General features: G+C 46.0%; 1 protein-coding gene across 2 annotated transcripts in view; it reads left to right on the top strand.

The window, feature by feature from the left end:
• The window catches only part of DNMBP (dynamin binding protein), a 125595-nt gene extending 105630 nt beyond the window's left edge, over nucleotides 1-19965 (top strand). For both annotated transcript variants that reach the window (XM_047760121.1, XM_047760122.1), the window contains 6 exons: nucleotides 2444-2572; nucleotides 4328-4660; nucleotides 5006-5185; nucleotides 10051-10249; nucleotides 15946-16490; nucleotides 18303-19965. In XM_047760121.1, the coding sequence (XP_047616077.1) occupies nucleotides 2444-2572; nucleotides 4328-4660; nucleotides 5006-5185; nucleotides 10051-10249; nucleotides 15946-16490; nucleotides 18303-18488 (1572 nt within the window). In that variant the 3' untranslated portion in view covers nucleotides 18489-19965. The remainder of the gene's footprint in view (nucleotides 1-2443; nucleotides 2573-4327; nucleotides 4661-5005; nucleotides 5186-10050; nucleotides 10250-15945; nucleotides 16491-18302) is intronic.
• The last annotated feature ends 4428 nt before the right edge of the window (nucleotides 19966-24393 follow it).

The raw sequence follows: 24393 nt of genomic DNA, 5'->3' as shown, positions 1-24393 counted from the left end.
GGGTTTGCATTTTGTGGAGGGCATTCCAGACCTGCACACACAGAGCTGCCTTGTTTTTTTGTTTTATTTTTACAACTGCATAGTATTTAATTGTTGCAGATGTGCCAGAACATATTTAACTAGTCCCCTATTGATGGGCATTTAAGTTGTTTGTAGTTGCAAAAAAAAAATATAAACATTGGCATAAGATATATCCTTGCACGTCCGTCATTTTTCTGATCTACCTGAGTATATCTAAAGGCCAGAGTACTAGATTTTCTGAGCCAAATCATAAGATGGTGTAAATTTCATAGGTATCAAACCAGCGAAAACTCCCCAGCAGTGATGGATGAAGTGGTTTCCCAATCCCTTGTAACATAACAGTGTTATCAGAATCAAAATGTCTTATCTTTGCATGCAAGATAGGTAAAAAACACTATATTTCAATATAGTGGGGGTTTTTTATTTTTTGTTTTTTTATTTTTTTTCTCTTTTCAGGGCCACACCTGCAGCACATGGAAGTTTCTAGGCTAGGGGTCAAATTGGAGCTACAGCTGCTGGCCTACACCACAGCCACAGCAATGCGAGATTCAAGCCATGTCTGTGACTAAACCACAGCTCACAGCCATGTCAGATCCCCGACCCACATAGCGAGGCCAGGGATTGATCCCGCATCCTCGTGGATACTAGTCGGATTCATTTCCACTGAGCCACAGCGGGATTCCCCTCAATATAGTTTAAATGCACATTTCTTATATTATGAAGTTGAGGATATTTTTGTATGTTTAAGTCATATTTCTTTGTCTGTGATTTGCTTGTATTTGGAGGTACTTATTTACCGATTTGTTCTTTTTCTTATATACTTGTAGTACCTTTGTATATGTTGGAGAAAATAACCCTTTATCTGAGGTGATGATTTACAAATATCTCCCTGCCCAGGTTGTTGACTTTGGAGTTGGCTTAAAATATTTTCTCCGAGTAGTCTAACTAAATTTTTATAGTTTCTTAATTCTGTGTCATACTTTAAAAGGTCTTTTTTTTTTTTTTTTAATGAGATTGTTTATTTATTTATTTATTTATTTATTTATTGTCTTTTTGCCTTTTCTAGGGCCGATCCCGCGGCATATGGAGGTTCCCAGGCTAGGGGTGTAACCAGAGCTGTAGCCACTGGCCTACACCACAAGCCACAGCCCAGCTGTGTCTGCGACCTATACCACAGCTCACGGCAACGCTGGATCCTTAACCCATTGAGCGAGGCCAGGGATCAAACCTGCAACCTCATGGTTCCTAGTCGGATTCATTAACCACTGAGCCACAATGGGAACTCCTAAAAGGTCTTTTTCCCAGAGTTCCCTGGTGGCCTAGCAGTTAAGGATCTGGTATTGCTACTGCTGTGGCACAGGTTCAATCCCTGGCCTGGGGAACTCACAGGCATGGCCAAAAAGAAAAAAAAAAAAATAGGTCTTATCCATTCCAGAATAATTTTTTAAAGATTCATGTGTTTTAGTGCTTTTATCATTTTGTGAATATTGAAGTCATCGATCTAGCTGGAATTCACTGTAATATATGTGGTTTGAGGTGGCAATCCAACTTTTTATTTTTTGTCTAGGTACCTAATAATCATCGTCATTTATTGAGTAATCTGCACTGATTTGAAGTGCTTCTTGTGTTTCTTTTATTTATTTTTTATTTACTTATTTATTTTATTATAGTTGATTTACAGTGTTGTGCCAATATCTGCTGCACAGCAAAGTGACTCAGGCATACATTCCCTTTCTTATATTATCTTCCATCATGGTCTCTTCTAAGAGACTGGATATAGTTCCCTCTTCCTACACTTCTTTCAAATAGCAAACTCCCTTCATATTTTAAAAATGTGAGGAGTTCCTGTTGTGTCTCAGTGGTAAGGAACCCAACCCAACTAGTGCCCATGAGGTTGCAGGTTCACTGGCCTCCCTCAGTGGATTGGGGATCTGGCGTTCCCGTGAGCTGCAGTATAGGTTACAGACGAGGCTTGGATCCCACGTTGCTATAGCTGTAGTATAGGCCGGCAGCTGTAGCTCCAGTTTAAGCCCTAGCCTGGGAACTTGCATATGCCCCAAGTGTGGCCCTAAAAAGCAAAAAAAAAAGTGAAAATTAGGGCTTAAGACTTTTGAAGAGCACCTTGGCCTAAAGTGAGAGATTTGACAACTACCAAGTATGGTTCCCTTGCCTTAGGACTTCACCCTGCAGTTTCCTCTAGTTTTGATATCTCCCTCTTGACTGTTTCCTCCACATGTTTTCTAAATGTGTCTCAGGTACACACCTGAGCCCCAACTCTTAACAGGCTTGTCTCTAGCAGTGGGTGACAGCCCTTGGACGGCAGGTCCGTCCACTTCTGACTGCTAACTGCCGTCTAGGATGAATGATGGAGGCTAGGAAACTCTGTCTGGACTTACCTGTGTTTGTTGATAACTGGCTGTAGGAATCAGCATGTGTGAAGGTGGTGGCCGCCGTGAGCATGTGGGATGTGTGCATGGAGAAGGGACACAAAGACCTGGAACAGTTCGAGAAGGTGCATCGCTACATCAGTGACCAGCTCTTCACACATTTTGTAAGTGACTCTTTCTTCAGCCCGCTTTCCACAGGTTGGTCCTCTTCCTGGGGTTCTCTCTAACAGCCAGCACAGGGCAAAGTCAACTCCGTGGAGACCAGGACTACTAGTGTCCTCTAGCTTAGTTCCTTTCAAGATTTTATATTCTGGAGTTCCCACGTGGCTCAGTGGTTAATGAATCCGACTAGGAACTATGAGGTTGCGGGTTCGATCCCTGGCCTTGCTCAGTGGATTAAGGATCCTGCCTTGCCATGGGCTGTGGTGTAGGTTGCAGATGTGGCTCAGATCCCAAGTTGCTGTGGCTGTGGTGTAGGCTGGCAGCTGTAGCTCTGATTGGACCCCTAACCTGGAAACCTCCATATGCCGCAGGTGCGGCCCTAGAAAAGACAAAAAAAAAAAAAATGAATTTCAATCAGTTTAAAGGACAGGTAGGACCTATATGTATGCAGGTAGATTTTTATAGTTTGTGATCAGCCCAGTTTTAGGGGACAAAGGAAGAACAGGACATTTGATCTGGCCTCACTATTGATAACTGATCAAAAGATGACAACTAAAGGACTAATAACTTAAAAAGGAATATTTGGGGATAGATAAGAGGTTAAATTGATCCTTGAGATGGCACAATATAAAGAAAGTACTACAGGCCAAATTGCTTGAGAAATTCTAAATGGATGTATATGGAATTGTTTGATCCCAAATAAAAATAGGTGGGATTTGATAGTTTCCTGGAGATCTCTGCATGGCTTGAAGCTGAAGAAAACATGCACATTTGGGGAACTTGCAGGTGTTCTAATAGTAGCACCTTATTAAAAATAATTTATTAAGGAGTTCCTGTCATCGTGCAGCGGAAACGAATCTGATGAGGAACCGTGAGGTGGTGGGTTTGATTCCTGGCCTCGATTAGTGGGTTAAGGATCCAGCATTGCCTCGAGCTGTGGCATAGGTCGCAGACTCAGCTCAGAGCCCGCATTGCTGTGGCTGTGGTGTAGGCCAGCAGCTACAACTCCCTAGCCTGGGAACCTCCGTGTGCCGCAGGTGCGGCCCTGAAAGGAAAAAAAAAAAATTTACTAAGTACCTGTTTAAGTTCTTTATGTGTCACTACTGTACCCTCAATGTCTGTCCTTCTAGGAAGAAGAGAAAAAATCCTTTGAAAAGTGTGAATACAGATATCATTAGTAGTTATGATTAGAACAGGTATGATGGCAGTTCCCGCCATGGTGTAATGGGTTAAGAATTTGACTGCAGCAGCTCAGGTTGCTGCAGAGGCGTAGGTTAAAGGATACAGCGTTGCTGCAGAGTTTGCAGCTTTGTCTTGGATTCAGTCCCCAGCCACATTCCGTATGCCACGAGTGCGGCCATAAAATAAAAGAAGAGATATATGATGGGTGAAGGTAACAACTGAATCTCAAGTTAAATTCAAGCAAGTTATACTGAATATATATGTGTGTAGGCAGTGCAGATAAGAAGTGATACCAGATGGTCATGTCTGGTTATAATGCAAATATCATGGTAATGTATGTGCTTTAGCATTTGTTATCCACTATGCATATGTATCTTTGGTGTGTGCAGATTGCTGGGCGAGAAGCTTTATGGAACATGTGTTTACATAGGCAGAGCACTGTGGGATCTGCAGGGGTTTAGCTTGAGCACTAGGAGCAAAGCGGGTGGCACAGCACATAACAAAATGCACTGGAAGAGTGTTTGGTGAATGACAAATACAGGACACTGAGCACGGTGCCTTTCTCATCCCCGCAGAAGGAGAGGACAGAGCGGCTGGTCATCTCTCCCCTGAATCAGTTACTGAGCATGTTCACAGGGCCCCACAAGCTGGTGCAGAAACGCTTTGACAAGCTTCTGGACTTCTATAACTGCACAGAACGGGCAGAGAAGCTGAAGGACAAGAAGACTCTGGAGGAGCTGCAGTCGGCCCGGAACAACTACGAGGCCCTGAACGCCCAGCTGCTGGACGAGCTGCCGAAGTTCCACCAGTACGCACAGGGCCTCTTCAGCAACTGTGTGCACGGCTATGCCGAGGCCCACTGCGACTTCGTGCGCCAGGCGCTGGAGCAGCTGAAGCCGCTGCTCTCGGTGAGCCCCCGCCTTCCCCAGGGGGGAACGTCATCCCCGAAGTTCTCCCGAAGTTTTTCTGGGCGCGCACAGCGGGGTTGTCAGAGACGTTATTAAACTAGGTCGATTAACCGTGTCAGAATTCTTGGTCCCTTCATGGTGCTGCGGAACCTGTGGCTCTTTTCCACCCTGAGTGATCGCAGAGAGCCGCCAGCTTGACCTGCGGGCCCTGGGCTGCGGTGTTGGTGGCTCTCTGAGCCACAGCAGCTGGGCTCGAGGAGGTTTCCTGAGACCGCATCAGTTCTGGGATCATTCACACGTGTTCTTTTTTCTCCGTCTCTTCTCTTCCCCGTGCGTGGACTCCAGTTGCTCAAAGTCACCGGCAGGGAGGGGAACCTGATTGCCGTCTTCCACGAGGAGCACAGCAGGGTCCTGCAGCAGCTCCAGGTTTTCACCTTCTTCCCAGAGTCCCTTCCTGCCACCAAGAGGCCGTTTGAGAGGAAAACCACAGACCGCCAGTCCACCCGAAAACCGCTCCTGGGCCTGGTGAGTGGAACCGGAGAGGCTTATGTGGCCTACTGGTGAAGGTGTGAACGTGTGAGCCGAGGTCCAGATCCCACGACTGACACTGGTTCACTCTGTCCTTGAGCAGGTGCCTTGGTTTCCTCATTGCTAAAACACAGATAATTCAGGTAGTTAGTGTAGAAACAGGGGCTTCGATATATTCGCTGATTAATGTCCTTGGTTCAAGATTTGTAAAAACTAATCCAGACAAACAGGCCTTGCTTGTTGGAAGATTAACTATTGAAAGTACATTTGTTTTACGTCACGGTGGGAATTTAACCCCTGACCCATACATTTGACTGTTAGCAAAAGAATGTAAAGAGTGGCGACTCTTGGAGGAGTTCCCGTCCGTGGCTCAGTGGTTAACGAATCTGACTAGGAACCACGAGGTGGCGGGTTCGATCCCTGGCCTTGCGCAGTGGGTTAAGGATCCGGCATTGCTGTGAGTTGTGGTGTAGGTTGTAGACACGGCTTGGGTCCCGCGTCACTGTGGCTGTGGTGTAGACCAGCGGCTACGGCTCCAGTTCGACTCCTAGCCTGGGAACCTCCATATGCCATGGGAGGGGCCCAGGAAAATGTCAAAAAGACAAAAATAAACTAAAGAATAGCAACTCTTAAGTCTAGGGGAAAGAAGACCAAAAGGACCATAAAACTTACAGAGCATCCCTGACTCTAAAGTCCCTATTGGACAAGGCCCGATACAGGTAAACCAGCAAGGCCAGTGGGAAAAGGAACTGGTATCTGGGCCCCACGTTGGTACTCGTGTCTTTAAGAGATAAAAACCTCCATAGAACGATAGAAAGGGGAACTTTTCCTCCCCCTCCCAGTGTCTGTGCTGGGGGCTATTTGCTTTCCTGTAATAAAGACTTTTTCGGAGTTCCTATTGTGGCTCAGTGGTTAACCAATCCGACTAGTATCCATGATAACTCGGGTTCGATTCCTGGCCTTGCTCAGTGGGTTAAAGATCCGGTGTTGCCGTGAGTTGTGGTGTCGGTCGCAGACATGGCTCGGATCCCATGTTGTGTGGCTGTGGTATAGGCCAGCAGCTGCAGCTCCAATTGGACCCCTAGCCTGGGAACCTCCGTACACCACAAGTATGGCCCTAAAAAATAAAAACAAACAAACAAAAAGACTTGCTTGCTTGCTGCCTCTGTGTTCACCAAGTTCATTTTTTGGCTCCATGAACAAGAACACGGATTCTGGTAGCAACATTCTGACAACAGTTACACCTGCATCATACAGTTGTTATGAGGTTTAAATGTATTAAAATCTATAAAGCACCTAGATATTGCTTGGCACATAGTGAAACTGCACTCCTTCTTGTATGGACTTGAACCTCTGGTCCCTGAGTTAGGAGAGGGGACCTGAACCCACTTCATTTAATTGAAACCTCTCACCTGAGGTTTCAACCACTTACTGAAGCTCAGGTTCTTTCGTCTCCTCAGAAAAATTCAGCGTGAAGCAAATTGATAGGCAGAGAGTGAGTTTATTAGCATAGGATGCTTGTGAGAGACACAAGCAGGCAGGCACGGGAGCACAGCCCTGAGAACAAAAGGGCCACATTTTTATAATCAAAGAAAAAGTGGGGAGGGGAGAAGAGCACAATCTGCCTCATTTTGGGTGGATGTCAAGGCTTACGTCATTAAATTTCTCCTTTGACCCTATATGGTTTAAGTGGGACTGTCGTGGCACTATTTAAGCCATGTCTATTAGCAAAAGGTGTTGACAGATACTAAAATATGGTAATTCATCACAGGTTTCTGTATAAGGACCCCTTTCACCTATATTCCTATCTTGGTGACATGCAGAAATGCTACTCTTCAAGGACCATTAACTCCCTGACTTCATGTAGCAAGACCATTATCTATTGTCTTGTGTTTGAACTATCAGGGTTTGTGGCTTGGGGATGCCTGGAGCTTAGATGCACCTGGTCTTCCTTCAAGGCAGTGTAGATTATAGCTAAATTACTGGATTCTTTCCTTGAGTGGTCGTTAGTTTACAACAGTCTCTCAAACTCCCTTAAAGTCACTATTCCCTTTGTCTTTAATCCCCTAGTGGGGTTTCTAAACTATTTATTTATTTTTTTAAATTTTTTTGTATTACTCAAATGAATTTATCACATCTGTAGTTGTATAATGATCATCACAATCTGATTTCACAGGATTTCCATCCCACAGCCCAAGCACATCCCCCACCCCCCAAACTGTCTCCTCCGGAGACCATAAGTTTTTCAATGTCTGTGAGTCAGCATCTCTTCTGCAAGGAAATTCAGTCTGTCCTTTTTTCAGATTCTGCATGTCAGTGAAAGCATTGGATGTTGGTGTCTCATTGTATGACTGACTTCACTTAGCATGATAGTTTCTAGGTCCATCTGTGTTGCGAAAAATGCTGGTATTTCGTTCTTTTTAATGGCTGAGTAATATTCCATTGTGTATATGTACCACATCTTTTTGATTCCCTCCTCTGTTGATGGACATTTAGGTTGTTTCCATGTTTTAGCTATTGTAAATAGTGCTGCAATGAACATTGGAGTACATGTGTCTTTGCGAGTTGTGGTTTTCTCTGGGCAGATGCCCTGGAGTGGGATTGCTGGATCAAATGGTAGTTCTATATTTAGTTTTCTGAGGCATCTCCATACTGCTTTCCACAGTGGTTGCACCAATTTACAATCCCACCAACAGTGTAATGGGGTTCCCTTCTCTCCACACCCTCTCCAGCATTTATTGTTTATAGACTTTTGGATGATGGACATTCTGGCTGGTGTAAGGTGGTACCTCATAGTGGTTTTGATTTGCATCTCTCTAATAATGAGTGATGTTGAACATCTTTTCATGTGTTTCTTGGCCATCTGTATGTCTTCTCTGGAGAACTGTCTGTTTAGATCTTCTGCCCATTTTTTGATAGGCTTGTTTGTTTTTTTGGTATGGAGCTGCAGAAGTTGTTTATAGATTTTGGAGATTAATCCTCTGTCAGTCGATTCACTTGCAAAGATTTTCTCCCATTCTGTGGGTTGTCTTTTTGTGTTGTTTAGGGTTTCCTTTGCTGTGCAGAAACTTTGAAGTTTGATTAGGTCCCATTTGTTTATTTTTGTTTTTGTTGTCAATACTCTGAGAGGTGGTCTAAACTATTTAATTATCCTACTCTACCCCTATCAATTGTAAGCACTCTTGAGGAGGACACATAATACTGTCATCGTTATTACTAATATTGATGGACCCACCACTGCCACTACAGGTTAGCAATTTAATAGGAGTTTAAATACTCTGGGAGAATAAAAGTTACTGTGTTGGAATCTGTCATGCATGCATTCATTCATTCCCTCACTCACTGTCACTGGGCACCACCAGTGTGCCTCCTGGTACAGACTTCAAAATTCAGACTTTTGGAGTTCCCGTCGTGGCGCAGCGGTTAACGAATCCAACTAGGAACCATGAGGTTGCAAGTTCGATCCCTGGCCTTGCTCAGTGGGGTAAGGATCCAGCGTTGCCGTGAGCTGTGGTGTAGGTTGCAGGCGTGGCTCAGATCTGGCATTGCTGTGGCTCTGGCATAGGCCAGCAGCTACAGCTCCGATTCGACCTCTAGCCTGGGAACCTCCATATGCCACGGGAAGCGGCCCTTGGAAAGGCAAAAAGACAAAAAAAAAAAAAAAATTCAGACTTTCCTCGGAAAACCTATCTTGGATCTTAGTCTATACAGTCAAAGGCATTACTAGAGGATTACTGTAATACTTGTATCAGTCAATTAAGGAAACGTAAGGGTACGTCAGGTCTGCCAGGCTCCCTGTTTTTGACCATATGTTGGAAAAGGTAATGATGTGATATACTGCCAAACAGTTAAGGGCTAATTGCTTTTTTACCTGGAGTTACTTTCTTTTTGAACTCAGGTCATCCATAGTCTGAAAAGTAGAGTAAGATACACCAGATTATTTGGGGGCATCATCTAAAAGACTACTGATTTGGAGTTGCCTGGTGGCACAGCACGTTAAGGATCTGGGTTGTCACTCCTGTGGCTTGGGTTGCCACTGTGGCACAGGTTCTCTCCCTGGCTCTGGAACCTCCCATGCTGCAGGTGTGGCAAATAATCAAATAAATAAATAATACTTATCTATCTTTGCCTACAGCATTTTTGCCCCCATAATCCCATAGACATTAACTTATATAAAAGGAGGGAATCAAATTTTTTTATCACTTTTTGTTTTTCTTATTTTTATGAATAGTATTTGTTTACATAGATGAAAAGTCAGGATAAGGAATATCTTGTGGGTTGTTTTTTTTTTCTTTTTCGGGTGCCAGTATATGGAGTTCCCGGGCCTGGGATCAGATTTGAGCCACAGCTGCAACCTAAATTGCAGCTGCAACAACACAGGATCCTTAACCCCCTGTGCTGGGCAGGGGATCAAACCTTCATCCCATCACTCCCAAGACACTGCTGATCCCATTGCACCACAGCAGACACTCCAAAATCTCAGTTGTTTAAATTTGTCATAGTAAAATAGAAGACGACCTAGTCATATTGCTTAGATACTTTGATTCTTTAGGTGACACTTTAATCATATATATATTTTTTTAATCATATTTTTTTGGTCACAGGATAATAGATGTAAAACTAAGGGAGTGTCACATTTTCTTACTAGCTACAAAGACACCAAAACATGACCGAGGAGATGGTGAATTTTACCCAGCCCCAACACACTGACTCAGACACAAACATCTGATGGGAGTAGAGGAGCAGTTGGCTACAGTTGCCTCCATTTCTGAGACTTTGACAGCATGTGGGATTAAATTCAGCTGCTGGGATAATGGCCAAGAGGGGTTTTGTTGACGATATTTCCATGTATTGCCTTTCAGCCAAGTTATATGCGCCAGTCGGAAGAACTCCGGGCCTCCCTCTTGGCAAGATACCCCCCTGAAAAACTCTTCCAAGCAGAACGGAACTTCAATGCTGCTCAGGACTTGGATGTCTCACTCCTGGAAGGCGACTTGGTGGGTGTGATCAAGAAGAAGGACCCCATGGGCAGTCAGAACCGCTGGCTGATAGACAATGGAGGTAAGAATGGTAGAGGACAGATTACAGGAGTGAAATGAGGAAAGACTGATTTGGGCTGTGCCTCAATCCTGTCTGGGCCAGGAAAAAATATGAGAGTCTTGGAGTTCCCATCGTGGCTCAACCATGATGGGCTCAGTGATTAACGAACCTGACTAGGAACCATGAGGTGGCGGGTTCGATCCCTGGCCTCACACAGTGGGTTAAGGATCTGGCATTGCCGTGAGCTGTGGTGTAGGTCACAGACGCGGCTCAGATCCCACGTTGCTGTGGCTCTGGCGTAGGCCAGCGGCTATAGTTCCGATTTGACCCCTAGCGTGGGAGCCTCCATATGCCGCGGGAGCAGCCCTAAAAAAGACAAAAAAGGAATATTTATATATATATATGAGAGTCTTTGATTAAAGAGGAAAGGAACCTTAGAAGGTCTCTCCATATCGAGAGTGTAATGCCCAAGTCCTTACTGATGTAAAACTAGTCTTTGATTTTGTTTTTTAAAAATTCCAGAGGATGGAGTTCCCGTTGTGGCTCAGTGGTTAACGAATCTGACTAGGAACCATGAGGTGGCAGGTTCGATCCCTGGCCTTGCTCAGTGGGTTAAGGATCCGGTGTGGCCGTGAGCTGTGGTGTAGGTCGCAGACGCGGCTCAGATCCCACGTTTGCTGTGGCTCTGGCGTAGGCCGGTGGCTACATCTCCGATTCGACCCCTAGCATGGGAGCCTCCATATGCCGTGGGTGCGGCCCTAGAAAAGGCAAAAAGACAAAAAAAAAAAAATTCCAGAGGAGAATCCATTACTTACCTTGTAAGCTCTTGCCTTGTTTATATAGCTTTACAGGTAGTGACTCCTGCCTGATGGGTCCTATGCCCTCTCTGTCCTTGCCTGAGTGAATCACCAGCTCTTTAGATGTGTTTTGTGAGAGTATGAATTTAAAACCTGTAAGAAAGGAGAGTTCCTGTATGGCTCACAGGGTGAAGGATTTAGCGTTGTCACTGCAGTGGCTTGGGTTGGGTTGCTGCTATTGCCCAGGTTTGATCTGGCCCAGGGACTTCTACATGCTGTGGGTGAAGCCAAAAAATAAAATAAAACCTGTTTGCTTTTGAGTCCTTCTGTACCATACCCCCTGCCCAACAAACAGTTTTACCTCATGACTATTTAGGGAATGACTTTTTTAAAAAATAGCTCATGGCTTTTTCTTGTCTGGTGGGAGTAGGGAAGGGGTACAGATTTTTTTTTTTTAATTCAATGAATTTTATTATATTTATACAACCATTTGTACAACTATCATCACAACCAAATTTTAGAACATTTCCATCCCAAACCCCCAGTTCATCCCTCCCCCCACAGTCTGTCTCCTTTGGTAACCATAAGATTTTCAAAGTCATCTGGGAGTTCCCATCCATGAGGATGCAGCTTTGATTCCTGGCCTCGCTCAGTGGGTTGGGATCCAGCATTGCCATGAGCTGTGGTGTGGGTGGCAGATGTGGCTTGGATCCTGCGTTTCTGTGGCTGTAGTATAGGCCAGCGGCTGCAGCTCCCATTCAGCCCCCAGCCTGGGAACCTCCATATGCCACAGGTGTGGGCCTAAAAAAAAAAAAAAAAAAGACGAAAAAAAAAAGATTTGCAAAGTCTATGTCTGTTTCTGTTCAGCAGATAAGTTCATTTGCATCCTTTTTTAAGATTCCACATGTAAGTGACAGCGTGTGATATTTGTCTCTCACTGTCTAACTGCGCTTAGTATAATTTCTAGGTCCATCCATGCTGCTGTGAATGCTGTTATTCCTTTTTATGGCTGAGTAATATTCCATTGTGTGTATGTACATCTTCTTTATCTGCTCCTTTGTTGATGACACTTAGGTTGCTTCCACATCTTGGATGTTGTATATCGTGCTGCAATGAACATTGGGGTACATGTATCTTTTTGAATAACGGTTTTCTGCAGATGGATGCCCAGGGGTGGGATTGCTGGATCAAGTGGTAGTTCTATTTTTCAGTTTTTGAGGAATCTCCATACTGTTTTCCATAATGGTTGCACCAATTTACATTCCCAACAACAGTGTAATAGGGTTCCATTTTCTCCACGCCCTTTCCAGCATTTATTGTTTGTAGACTTTGATGATGGCCATCCTGGCTGGTATAATGTGGTACCTCATAGTAGTTTTGATTTGCATCTCTCTATTAATGAGTGATGTTGAACATCTTTTCATGTGTTTTGGGGCCATCTGTATGTCTTCTTTGGAGAATTGTCTAGATCATCTGCCCATTTTTTGATGGGGTTTTTTTGTGGGTTTTTTGATAGTTGCAGGAGGTGTTTATATGTTTTGGAATTTAATCTCTTATCAGTTGCTTCATTTGCAAATATTTTCTCCCATTCTGTGAGTTGTCCTTTCATTTTGTTTAGGGTTTCCTTTGCTGTACAAAAACTTAAGTTTAATTAGGTCCCATTTGTTTATTTTTGTTTTTATTGTCATTACTCTAGGAGGTGGACCTGAGAATATATTGCTGTGGTTTATGTCAGAGTGTTTGGCCTGTATCTTCCTCTAAGAGTTTTATAGTATCTGGTCTTATATTTAGGGCTTTAATCCATTTTGAGTTTATTTTTGCATATGGTGTTAGGGAGTGTTCTAATTTCATTCTTTTATATGTAGCTATCCAATTTTCCCAGCACCACTTATTGAAGGGATCATCATTTCTCCATTGTAATTCTTTCCTCCTGTATCTTAGATTAGTTGACCACAGGTGTGTGAGTTTATTTCCCAGCTTTCTATCCTGTTCCATTGATCTATATTCATGGTTTTGTGCCAGTGCCATACTGTTTCAATGACTGTAGCTTTGTAGTATAGTCAGAAGTTGGGGAGCCTGATTCCTCCAGCTCCATTTTTCTCTGTCAGGATTGCTTTGGCTATTCAGGGTCTTTTTTGTCTCCAAACAAACTTTAAAATGTTTTGTTCTAGTTCTGTGAAAAATGCCATTGGTAGTTTGATAGGGATTGCATTGAATCTATAGATTACCTTGGGTAGTACATTCATTTTGACAATATTGATTCTTCCAATCGAAGAGCATGGATTGGAAGAATCTGTTTGTGTCATCTTTCCATCTGGAGCATATAGTAGTTCCCAAGTTAGACGTCAAATCAGAGCTATAGCTGAGGCTAACGCCACAGCAACACCAGATCTGAGCTGCATCTGCAACCTATGCCATAGCTTGCAGCAACACCAGATCCTTAACCCACTGAACAAGGCTAGGGATCAAACCTGCATTCTCACAGAGACAACATCAGGTCCTTAGCCCAGTGAGCCACAACAGGAACTCCCCAGTTTTTTTAAAAGTACAAACAGCAATACTGATCCATGATACTTTTTTCACAATTTCCAAAATCTGAAAAGCTTTGAAAAAAATCAAAGGGTTCCCTCCCGCTCTGGACTCAAAAACCTGCCCTGATCTAAACTCATGGTGACAAAACCTGAACAAATGATATGAGGCTGTTTATGTCATTACTTTTCCCTTTTGGTGTGAATAGTTATATGTGTTGCTACAGAAACATCAATGTGGAGTTCCCATTACGGCTCAGTGGTAACAAACCCGACTAGCATCCATGAGGATGCAGGTTCAATCCCTGGCCTCGCTCAGTGGGTTAAGGATCCAGTGTTGCCATGAGTTGTGGTGTAGGTCGCAGATGCGGCTGGGGTCTGGCGTGGCTGTGGCTGTGGTATAGGCTGGCGGCTATAGCTCCAGTTTGACCCCTATCCTGGTAACCTCCATATGTTGTGGGTATGGCCCTGAAAAGTCAAAAAAAGAAAAAGACACATGAATGGCTTTGACTATGGAATGTTGAAATCTATAACATACACGATTACCTTTCCCAAATCCAAAAATCTGAATTGCAAAACACATCTGGCCCCAAGTGTTTTAGATAAGGACTGTGGGCCTCTGTAATGAATGTGTTCATACCACTGGAATTGAAATTTTTAACATTTCTCAGTTTCCTTAAAGGTGTTTATGGATTTTTTTCTTCCCCAACCCCATGTTCTCCTTACCCAAAATAATACAGACATAGGGAAGGAAGGATGGAGGATGGGGCCCTCAGGGTGATGGCAGATAAGAGCCACTCATACTCAGACACCGGCTATTCAAGCTCCACTGTCCTTGGGGTTCTTGTCTACTCGATTCTGATCAGTCAAGTGGTAGCAAGAAGCCCACAGCATCAGGATCAGCTCTTAAACCCTCCAACCCTCACCATCTACCCAGGGGCCGCCCATCACCCAGTAGATAGAACATCAAGACAGAGATGGCCTTTGCTCCCATAGAGGTTACATAAGGTTACATACTTTGTTTCTTTTTTTTTTTTTTGTCTTTTTGCTGTTTCTTGGGCCGCTCCCACGGCATATGGAGGTTCCCAGGCTAGGGGTGGAATCGGAGCTGTAGCCACTGGCCTACGCCAGAGCCATAGCAACTCGGGATCCGAGCCGCGTCTGCAACCTACACCACAGCTCACGGCAACGCCGGATCGTTAACCCACTGAGCAAGGGCAGGGACCGAACCCGCAACCTCATGGTTCCTAGTCGGATTCGTTAACCACTGCGCCACGACAGGAACTCGGGTTACATACTTTGGATCCTTGCCTTGACAGATAGTTTCTTCTCCTTTGTGTGTGTGGTTTTATCTTTTTTGGCCACACCCAAGGCCATAGCAGCAAACTGAGCCACTGCAGTGACAATGCCAGATCCTTAACCAGCTCTGCCACAAGGGAACTCCCAGATAATTATTTCTTAATAAATATAATAATTTTTTCTATGGATTAGAGATCTCAATCCTTAATCTGTGTTTAAAAGTTTCACCTGAGGGCTCTCTCTGTTCTTAGGCAATTTATTCATGTGAACATGTGTACATGTGTTGTGTGCTTATTCTGCCTAATAGAAGCAGCTTCCTACTTTGGTTCTTACTACATTCCCATTGCATTCCTAAACCACGGTGGAGGTTCAAGTGTGTGGGCAGGGAGGTGGATCTAAGGGGCTCTGTCAGGCTGAGGATGTTTTGTTTGTTTGTTGAGGATGCTGGGGTTTTTTTGTTTGTTTTTTTTGCTTTTTAGGGCCGCACTGGCAGCATATGGAGGTTCCCAGGCTAGATGTCAAATCGAAGCTACAGCTGCTGGCCACAGCCACAGCCACAGCCAGGCCAGATCTGAGCCGTGTCTGTGACCTACACAACAGCTCACCGCAACACCAGATCCTTAACCCACGGAGCGAGGCCAGGAATGGAACCCAAGACCTCATGTTTCCTGGTCGGACTTGTTTCCGCTGTGCCACAACAGGAACTCCTTGAGGATGCTTTTTAAAACCCCTTGTTCTTTTACCACATTCAGTGGGCTTGAATGCATCCCTGATTTAGTCTCCCCCTTAGCCTTTTTCCCACGGCTTGGCTCTCTTGTTTCCTCATCTGCCCACACTCAAACATGTGGCTGTTTTTGTTACTGTCTCTGCACCGCCCCTTGTCCCTCACCTGTTGTTGGGTTGTAACAGGCGTGAGCTGGCAGGCGGCCACAGCGTTCAGTCTCCTCCAGCCACATTGTGCCCTGGGATGGAGTGTTCTCAGTGTCCCTAAGCAGCTTACTGCTATCTCCCCATTGACCTTGAACCAGTTTCTTCTCTCTTGATTTTCTCTTCCTCCTCTCAGGAAAAACTCTTTTGTGTCTCCTCCCCGCAGTCACCAAAGGCTTCGTGTACAGCTCCTTCCTGAAGCCCTACAACGCGCGCCGCAGCCACTCTGACGTCTCTGTCGGCAGCCACTCCTCCACCGAGTCCGAGCCGGGCGGCTCCTCCCCGCGCGTCCCTCGGCGGCAGAACAGCGGGGGCACCTTGACCTTCAACCCTAGCAGCATGGCCGTGACCTTCAGCGCAGGACCTGGCCAGAAACAGCCTCCAGATGCAGCCTCGCCGAGGGAAGTTGACCAGGGAGCCCTCAGCACCTCCTTCCACCCTGAGAGCAGCCCTTGCAGGTGCCCCTCGGACCCAGACTCGCCCTCCCAGCAGAGGCCCTGGGACTTGACAGACGCGGTGGCCAGAGACGCTCACCAGCCCGGCCCCGCCCTAAGGAGCTCCCGAAACTTCAGGCACCCAGAAATGGCCGGTCACGTGGTGCCCGGGCGCAGCGGGCAAGGTAGAGACCTTGTAAAAGCAGGTACACGAGCGGCCCCGACGGCGGACGACAGGAACGGCGAGCCGGGAAGCAGCGAGGCGGAGGGCAACCAGGTGAGTGCTCCCTCCCCGCGCTGCAGAGGGCGCTCTCCAGCAGCCAGCGAGTCAGAGGCCTGCCTAGGGGCCTGGGGGGGGCCTGGAGATGGACTCGCAGCCAGATCCTTCAGGCACAGGTAGAAACTTGGTGCCCAAAGAGTGAGCAGCTCACCTTCCGTGGCTGACTCTTCTCAGGCCGTCGTGTCGTGGGGTGCTAACAACGTGTTCCAGGAGGCTTGTTCCACTATTGCCGGGAGCCGATTCTTCCATTGTATGAGGTCTACTGTTTAACTAACACAGTTTTTTTTCAAATAACTCTTATGTTTATTGTTTAGAATTCAGAAATACTCTTTTTTTTCCTGTGCTTTTTGTAATGGCCTGTTCTTAAACTTTTTTTTTTTTTGCCCTTTTCTTTTTTTGTCTTTTGTCTTTTTAGGGCTGCTCCTGTGGCATATTGAGGTTCCCAGGCTAGGGGCCCAATTAGAGCTGTAGCTGCCGGCCTACGCCAGAGCCACAGCAACTTGGGATCTGAGCCGAGTCTGCAGCCTACACCACAGCTCAGGCAATGCCGGATCCTTAACCCACTGAGCGAGACCAGGGATCGAACCTGCAACCTCATGGTTCCTAGTTGGATTTGTTAACCACTGAGCCACAAAGGGGAACTCCATGTTTTGGGTTTTTTTTGTTTGTTTTGTTTTTTTAAGGGCCACGACTGTGGCCATGTGGAGGTTCCCAGTCTAGGGATCAAATCAGAGCTGTAGCCGCCTGCCTACACCACAGCCACAACAACACTGGATCCGAGCTGCATCTGCAACCTATACCACAGCTCACAGCAATGCCGGATCCTTAAGCCACTGAGCGAGGCCAGGAATTGAACCTGTGTCCTCATAGATACTAGTAGGTTTCATAACCCACTGAGCCACAACGGGAAGTCCCTAAACCTACATTAGTTGCTTTCACTTCCACAGCTGAAGAACCCCTGCCCTGCCCACCTATTGGTGTACCTTTGCCCACTTGTGGCACTGAGTCTCCATGTGTATCTTACGACCTTTGTGAGCTCACCTGCAGCATGGCCTTGACTTTGTTGAGAGACTCAATCTGGCCCTGGGCTCTGGAGGCCGTTGCCTCTGCCAAGCTCCTGATTCCCAAAGGCCAGTTTTCACTCTAGTTTCTTGGCTCCCCGCCCTCCCTCCCCTCTACTCCTCAGTCCTGCAGGCGAGCACAGGGCATGCCTGTTTCTGTGGTTCTCTTATAAGCCACAGCCCAGGACACACATCCCAGTTCTGGCCCCACACCAGCAGGCAGTTTTTGTAGACCTGTTAAAGGAGGAAGTGGCTCTTTCTTCCATTCTGACTTTGTGCAAGGAGCCCATTTCTGCCCTCCTCAGCTCTCGTCCCCGAGCAGCTCCTAAACCCAGCCCTCAGGGTGTCTTCATCCTTATGCCCCCTGGAGCCTCGACTTCTCATCTGAGCACCACCCTCGCTTTGCATGATAGCTTTATTGTGGGCACCTCGAGAGCATCCTCGCTCACTTTGAGGTTAATTGTGGGTTTTAAGATTTTAATTTTTACTGTGAAGTTGATTTACAATGTTCTGTCAATTTCTGCTGTACAACAAAGTGACCCAGTCATATATATTATTTAAATTTAAGTAGATAGAGTTAGAATTTAAGATTAAGTTCTTTCATCTTGCCATATTTCAGGTGCTCAGTGGCCATGTGCCTGGGGCTGCCGTATTGCATGGTGTAGGCACAAGCAGTCCCTGTCACCGCAGGAAGTTGTGTTGGACAGCTTTGCTCTAAGCTCTTTCCCATGTTCTCTCCCTCACCCAGGTCTATTTTGCTGTCTATTCCTTCAAGGCACGGAACCCAAATGAGCTGAGTGTGTCAGCCAATCAGAGACTCAAGATCCTGGAGTTTAAAGATGTTACAGGAAATACAGAATGGTGGTTAGCCGAGGTCAATGGGAAGAAGGGCTATGTTCCCTCCAATTATATCTGCAAAACTGAGTACACCTGAACCTGTCCTGCTTCCCGCTCCACCTTGCTGCCTTCCCTTCCTTCTGCTGAAGGGTTCTGGTGTCCATCGAGAGGGCACCTGCTCCTGAGACACTGGCCCTGCCCGCGTTGCTTGACCATGCCACGGGGAGCCACAAGATGAGTCTTGTTCTCCTCAACTGGGTTGTCAACCTTGATGCTCGCTAGGATTTCTAGAATTTGAAAGGGACCCTGGGGCTTGCAAGTGATTTCAGTGACTGTGAGAAGAGAGGCAAGTCCTGGGGTCAGCCTATGGAAAGAGAAATTTCCAGTCAGAAGACCAGCATCCCGTGTATGCTGGAAGCTGTGCTGTAGCATTAGAAGAAGTTGGCGTTGGTTGTGCCATGCTGAGTTTGGGGTGGCCCCATGCTCCCTGATCAACTGACCGGAACTGACTCAGATGAAGAGAATTCTCTGGGAGCCCTTTTAGGCCACGCTTCTGCATGTGGCAAAGGAGTTTGTCCAGATGTACCGAACGAATCTGGTCTTTCAAAACCTCATGTCTGGTACACATTCGCACACACCCGTTATTTCTAAGTTCCTAAAACACTACCGTCTGTAATCTTTTTTTATTTATTTCACTGCATTTCTGGATTGCTTGTGCAGAATTCAAGCTATTTTCTTTCTCCTTTTAAAAAATGTTTAGGGTCTTCCTTTTCTTTGAACCTTCACCCGAAAGGTTGTCTTCCTGATAGGTGCTGTCCTCCACACCTCGCGGACAGTCATCTGTGCTCTGTAGAGTCACTGCTACCGTGGTATGTGTCCTGGCACTCAGTAACTGGGAGACTTTCCTAGGAGAGCAGGACCGAGCCCCCCCCCTCCCCCGTTCCATTAGAAGGACTCATCCTGCTGGGGCCTGAAGCCAGTCCCGCCGGGTAGGACACTGGATGCCTCTCTCCTTCATCCAAGCACACTGCTCTCCACAGATGCAGAAAACACCAAATAAACCTGTGTCTTCTTTGAATTAGGATAAGCAGTCCCGAAAGTGGCCTATCCTCGACTTAGAAGGAAGCATTTTCTGTTTCACCAGCCCTCATGCTTCCGAGACCATGGTGGAAACCAAACAGAATCTAAAGTGCCTGGTCGGCCTCCCTCTGTCTCAGGAAGAAATTTGCTAATCCTGACACGAAGACTCTCCCCCCGGAGTTTGTATTTGAGCAGGGCTCTTATTCTTCAGGTCCGCCCCACTTAGGAAGCGTGCTTGGGAACTGGGAAACCATGAACTTTGCCTTTTAAGAGAGCGATTGAAGACCAGCCTTACAGCCCTTCCTTGTTCCTCCCAGTGCACCTTGGCCCTTAAAGCCCTGGTGAATCAGGAGACACCCGTGGACTCCTGGCCCCATGAGTCTGCTGGGTCGGTCAGAAGGCAGCAACACAAGAGTCTCTTGTGAATAGTGTTTATATCTAGAGATGTTTATATTTAAGTAGCTATTTTATAAATAAAAGCATTTCAAAGGGCATGAGTATGTTTTCTTGATGCTCCTCCACTTTGGCCTGAACCTTCTTCTTGGGTTTCTGGGGGTACCTTGACAACGCAGTGATGCTCGGGTTGGGAGAGGCTAACTCACTGAAGAAATTCGGGTCAGAAATTCATTTCGTTAAATATAATTTCAACAGAACCGTGCTATAATCGAAATATGTCCATGCCTCTTTATTTTAAGCCACTTCCTATGATGAAATGCCAGCAAAACAGAAGAGCTGGGAAGTCTGAGGTAAGTATTTCCCAGCCATTACAGATGTGGACACTGGTGCACTGGTGGTGAACGAACAAGACCACCCAGCAGCTGAAGCCAGGTTGGGGCGGGGGGAGGGAAGTAGCAGGAGCATTGTCAGGGGTGGCACTGAGGACAGTGTGGGGGACAGTGAAGCAATCGTCTGGTAGTTAAGGAATAGGAAATGTGGGTGAACAGGTAGACTCTGTGGGAAAGAAACTTAAAGGCCAACGAGGTCAACTCTTTCATTTTATGAACTAGGAAGATGGGGTCCAGTGACACTGACTCACCCATGTCTCACATCAAAGTTTTGATGGATTCTGACCTTGAGCTTGGGGCCTCAGACTGAGCCTTTCCACCTTGTTCTAGAGCCAGCTTGACCTGGGACACTTAAGAGCTTTGTAACCTTGGCAACTTACCTAGCCTGTGGCGTCAGCTTCCTCATCTAAAGTAAACTATCCACTTCCTGGGGTTGTGAGGATGGACTGAGTGAATAGATGGAGAGTGCTAGAACATTGTCCGGCACATGGTGAACAATAAATTAGAGAGCCTTGAGGTCCATGTCAAGGCACTTAGATTGGATGCATCGGGTAATAAGAAACTCCTGTGAGTTCCTAAGTGGGTTGCCTGTTTTAGGAAAGCTAAATGATAGCAGGATAACTTGGAGGGAGAACAGATCGAAGGCCAGGAGACCTAATTAAGAAAAAGTTAACTGATTTGGGCATAAGATTACTCGAGAAAGGGAAAAAAAAAAAAGAGCAGCATCCTATAAAGAATATGAAATCTCCCCTAGCAAAGGGGAGATCACTGGGATGGGAGCAAGTTTATGAAGATGAGTTTTATTTAAACACTAATTGCCTGCTGGGTCTTTTTCTTTTTTTTCCTTTTTTGGCCATACCCACAGCATACGGAAGTTCCCCGGCCAGGGGTCACATCGAGCTGGGGCTGCCACCAACCCCCAGCTGCAGCAGTACTGGGTCCTTAACTCACTGCTCCAGACTCACACTGGCGCCTCAACAGAGACACGCTGGATCATCAAGCCACCTCGCCACAGCAGGAACTTCCTCTTTATTTTTATTCATGTATTTATATTGAAGTATAGTTGACAACGTTTCTGGAGTGATTCGGTTATACATATATGTATACTTTTTTTCAGATTCTTTTCCATTATAGGTTGTTACAAGGTACGATCATTCCCTGTGCTATACAGTAGGCGCTTGTTTATTTTATATGTGGTGCTGTGTATCTGTTATCCCACATTCCCAATTTATCCACCCTCCCTTCCCCTTTGGCAACCATAAATTTGTTTTCTATAGCTAATAATAGCCTGAGTCTATTTCTACTTTGTAGATAAGTTCATTTGTATCATTTTATTTTTATTTATTTAGGTGTTTTTGGGGGCCACACCTGGGGCATATCAAAGTTCCTGGGCCAAGGATGGAATCAGAGCTGCAGCTGTGACCTCTGCCACACCACTGTTCCAGGCTGGGGATTAGCAGGGACAGCACTGGATCTTTAACCTGCTATGCCACAGTGGGAACTCCTGTATCATTTTTATTTTTTAGATTCCACATATAAGTGACATAGATTTGTCTTTATCTGACTTCGCTTAGTATGATAATCTCTAGGTCCATCCATGTGGTTGCAAATGGCATTATTTCAGTTCCTTTTTATGGCTGAGTAGTGGGCCCTTGTGTATCTGTAATACATCATCTTTACCCATTCATCTGTGGATGGACATTTAGGTTGCTTCCATGTCTTTGCTATTGTAAATAGTGCTACAGTGAATACTGGGGTGCATGTTATCTTTTCGAATTAAGAGTTTTTGTCTTTTCCAGCTATATGCCCAGGAGTGGGATTCCTGGATCATATGGTAGCTCTATTTTATATATACAGATATTTTATATATATATATATATTAGGGCCACATGTGGAAGTTCCCAGCCTAGGGGTCAAATCAGAGCTGCAGCTGCCAGCTTACGCCACAGCCACAGCCACGCAGGATCCAAGCTGCATCTGCGACCTACACCACAGTTTGAGGCAACACTGGATTCTTAACCCACTGAGTGAGGCCAGGGATCGAACTCATGTCCTCATGGATACTAGTAGGATTCATAACCCACTGAGCCATAATGGGAACTCCTGGTAGCTCTATTTTTAGCTTTTTAAGGAACCTCCACACTGTTCTCCAGAGTGGCTCTAGGTCTTGCCCTCACCCCCCCACACACCTGCAGCATGTGGAAGTTCCTGGGCCAGGGATTGAATCCAAGCTGCAGCCGTGACCCATGACACAGCTACAGCAACACTGGATCCTTAACCTGCTGCACCACAGTGGGAACTCCAGGTCTTGCCTCTCAAGTGTGGTCCTCAGACCGGCAACCCCATCATGCAACCTGGGAGTTCACTAGAAATGGAGGCCAGTGAGTCCCGAGTAATTTGTGCGCACATTATATTGAGAAGAACTTACGTAGGAAGTTTTTTTAAAATAGCACTTTCTAGGGAGTTCCCGATGTGGCTTAGTGGTTAACAAATATGATTAGGAACCATGAGGTCACGGGTTTGATCCCTGGCCTCGCTCAGTGGGTTAAGGATCCGGCTTTGCCGTGAGCTGTGGTGTAGGTTGCAGACGTGGCTTGGATCCCACGTTGCTGCAGCTGTGGTGTAGGCCGGCAGCTGTAGCTCCAATTAGACCCTAGCCTGGGAACCTCCATATGCTGCGGGAGCAGCCCTAGAAAAGACAAAAAGACAAACAAACAACAACTTTCTACTGTTGGAAAAGTAGGAGTTACAAAAACCAGGGGAGGAAAGGATGTCAAATATTTCTGACGCAATAGAAGGAAATGTTGAAGCAAATGTCCAAATCCAGTTGTCCTGCTTCCTGTCATGAAATCGCTCCCTTTCCTGCCTGGAAGCAGCGGAGGTGTCCTCGAAGAACAGGGAGAGGTGGTGGGAATATATCATCATCTGAAACATGCAGATTTCTGACCTCCCTCCCAAGATCATGGTGAGAACAAATGAGATGATTCTGCAAGTTTTTGTGACCTGTGAGCACTAGAAATACATGGTTTTAATGAAGATGGAATTTTGTGTCGCCCTGTTTTAATGGTGAAGCTGGAACTCTGTGTGTGGCTTTTGTTTCAGGGTCGGGACTGCAAACAGGCTGTAGAACAACACAGCTGTGCTCTGACCTGTGTCTCACTTGCAGAGCCTCTGGCCCAAGGACTGAGAAACGCTGAGCATCGCATACTTAGTTCTCAATCCTCTCTCCAGTTGCTACACCAACTCGCAGGATTTTAAACTCTCCCATCTGACGAAGGTTCATGCCTGGGCGCGTTCAGTGCCACAGAGCAAGGATGATCATTGCCAGTCCCCCATTGGCACTGCTTCATTTCATGCAGCCCAGTAGAGATCAATAGTAGTGTTTTGCATGTGTCAAAAAGGGAGTTTTCCACGATAAATTGCATGCTTTGCAAGCCACACAGGGGTATCTATTCCTTAGCATCACTCAGAGGTGACTCTGAAGGAACAGACAATGCTTTCCCAGAGGTAAGTCGTGGTGTGGTGGTGGGATCGAGCGCTCTAGTTAGGGCAGCAGCAGTGTCTTCATTCAGGAATGTTTATTGGGAGCAGGCGGGAACATGGAACTCAGCCGCAGACTGAGGGTCCAAAGACAGCCTGACCAGGTCCCAAGGCACTGCCTGTGTACCACCTGCCTGTCTCCCGGGACTCCCAAGAGGCGTCAAGCTCTAACCCTTCTGCAGGTCCAGGAGCAGGGAAGCTGAAAGATTCCTCATCTGCCTTGGCTGCCTCCTGTCCACAGAATCAGCATGACTGTTTGAACAAAGGACCTTCCCATAGCTTCTCAGGTGAGAGCAAATGATTATTTCCAAATAGCATTTAGCTGACTAAGATCTTTTCAGTTTGATAGAAGGGACAGCCATGAGCATTAAAACTCCTGAGCTTGAAAGATGACATAAGCCTCTGCAAATCTTAACTACAGTGGGATTCAGTGAAGGTCAATGAATTACTAAATGGACTATAGTTGGGGAATATTGGCCAATTTTACCTGAGCTACTTGGGCTTATGGCATCAATTTCTCATTGCTGCTTTAACAAAGTACCACTCAGAAGCCTAAAACAACGCAATTTATTATTTATGGTTCTGACAGAAGTTCGA

This window comes from Phacochoerus africanus, chromosome 15 (genome assembly GCF_016906955.1).
Source record: "Phacochoerus africanus isolate WHEZ1 chromosome 15, ROS_Pafr_v1, whole genome shotgun sequence".
Taxonomy (NCBI): domain Eukaryota; kingdom Metazoa; phylum Chordata; class Mammalia; order Artiodactyla; family Suidae; genus Phacochoerus; species Phacochoerus africanus.
The sequence above is the reverse complement of the archived record's forward strand: the minus strand, read 5'-3'. Positions and strand labels throughout refer to the sequence as shown.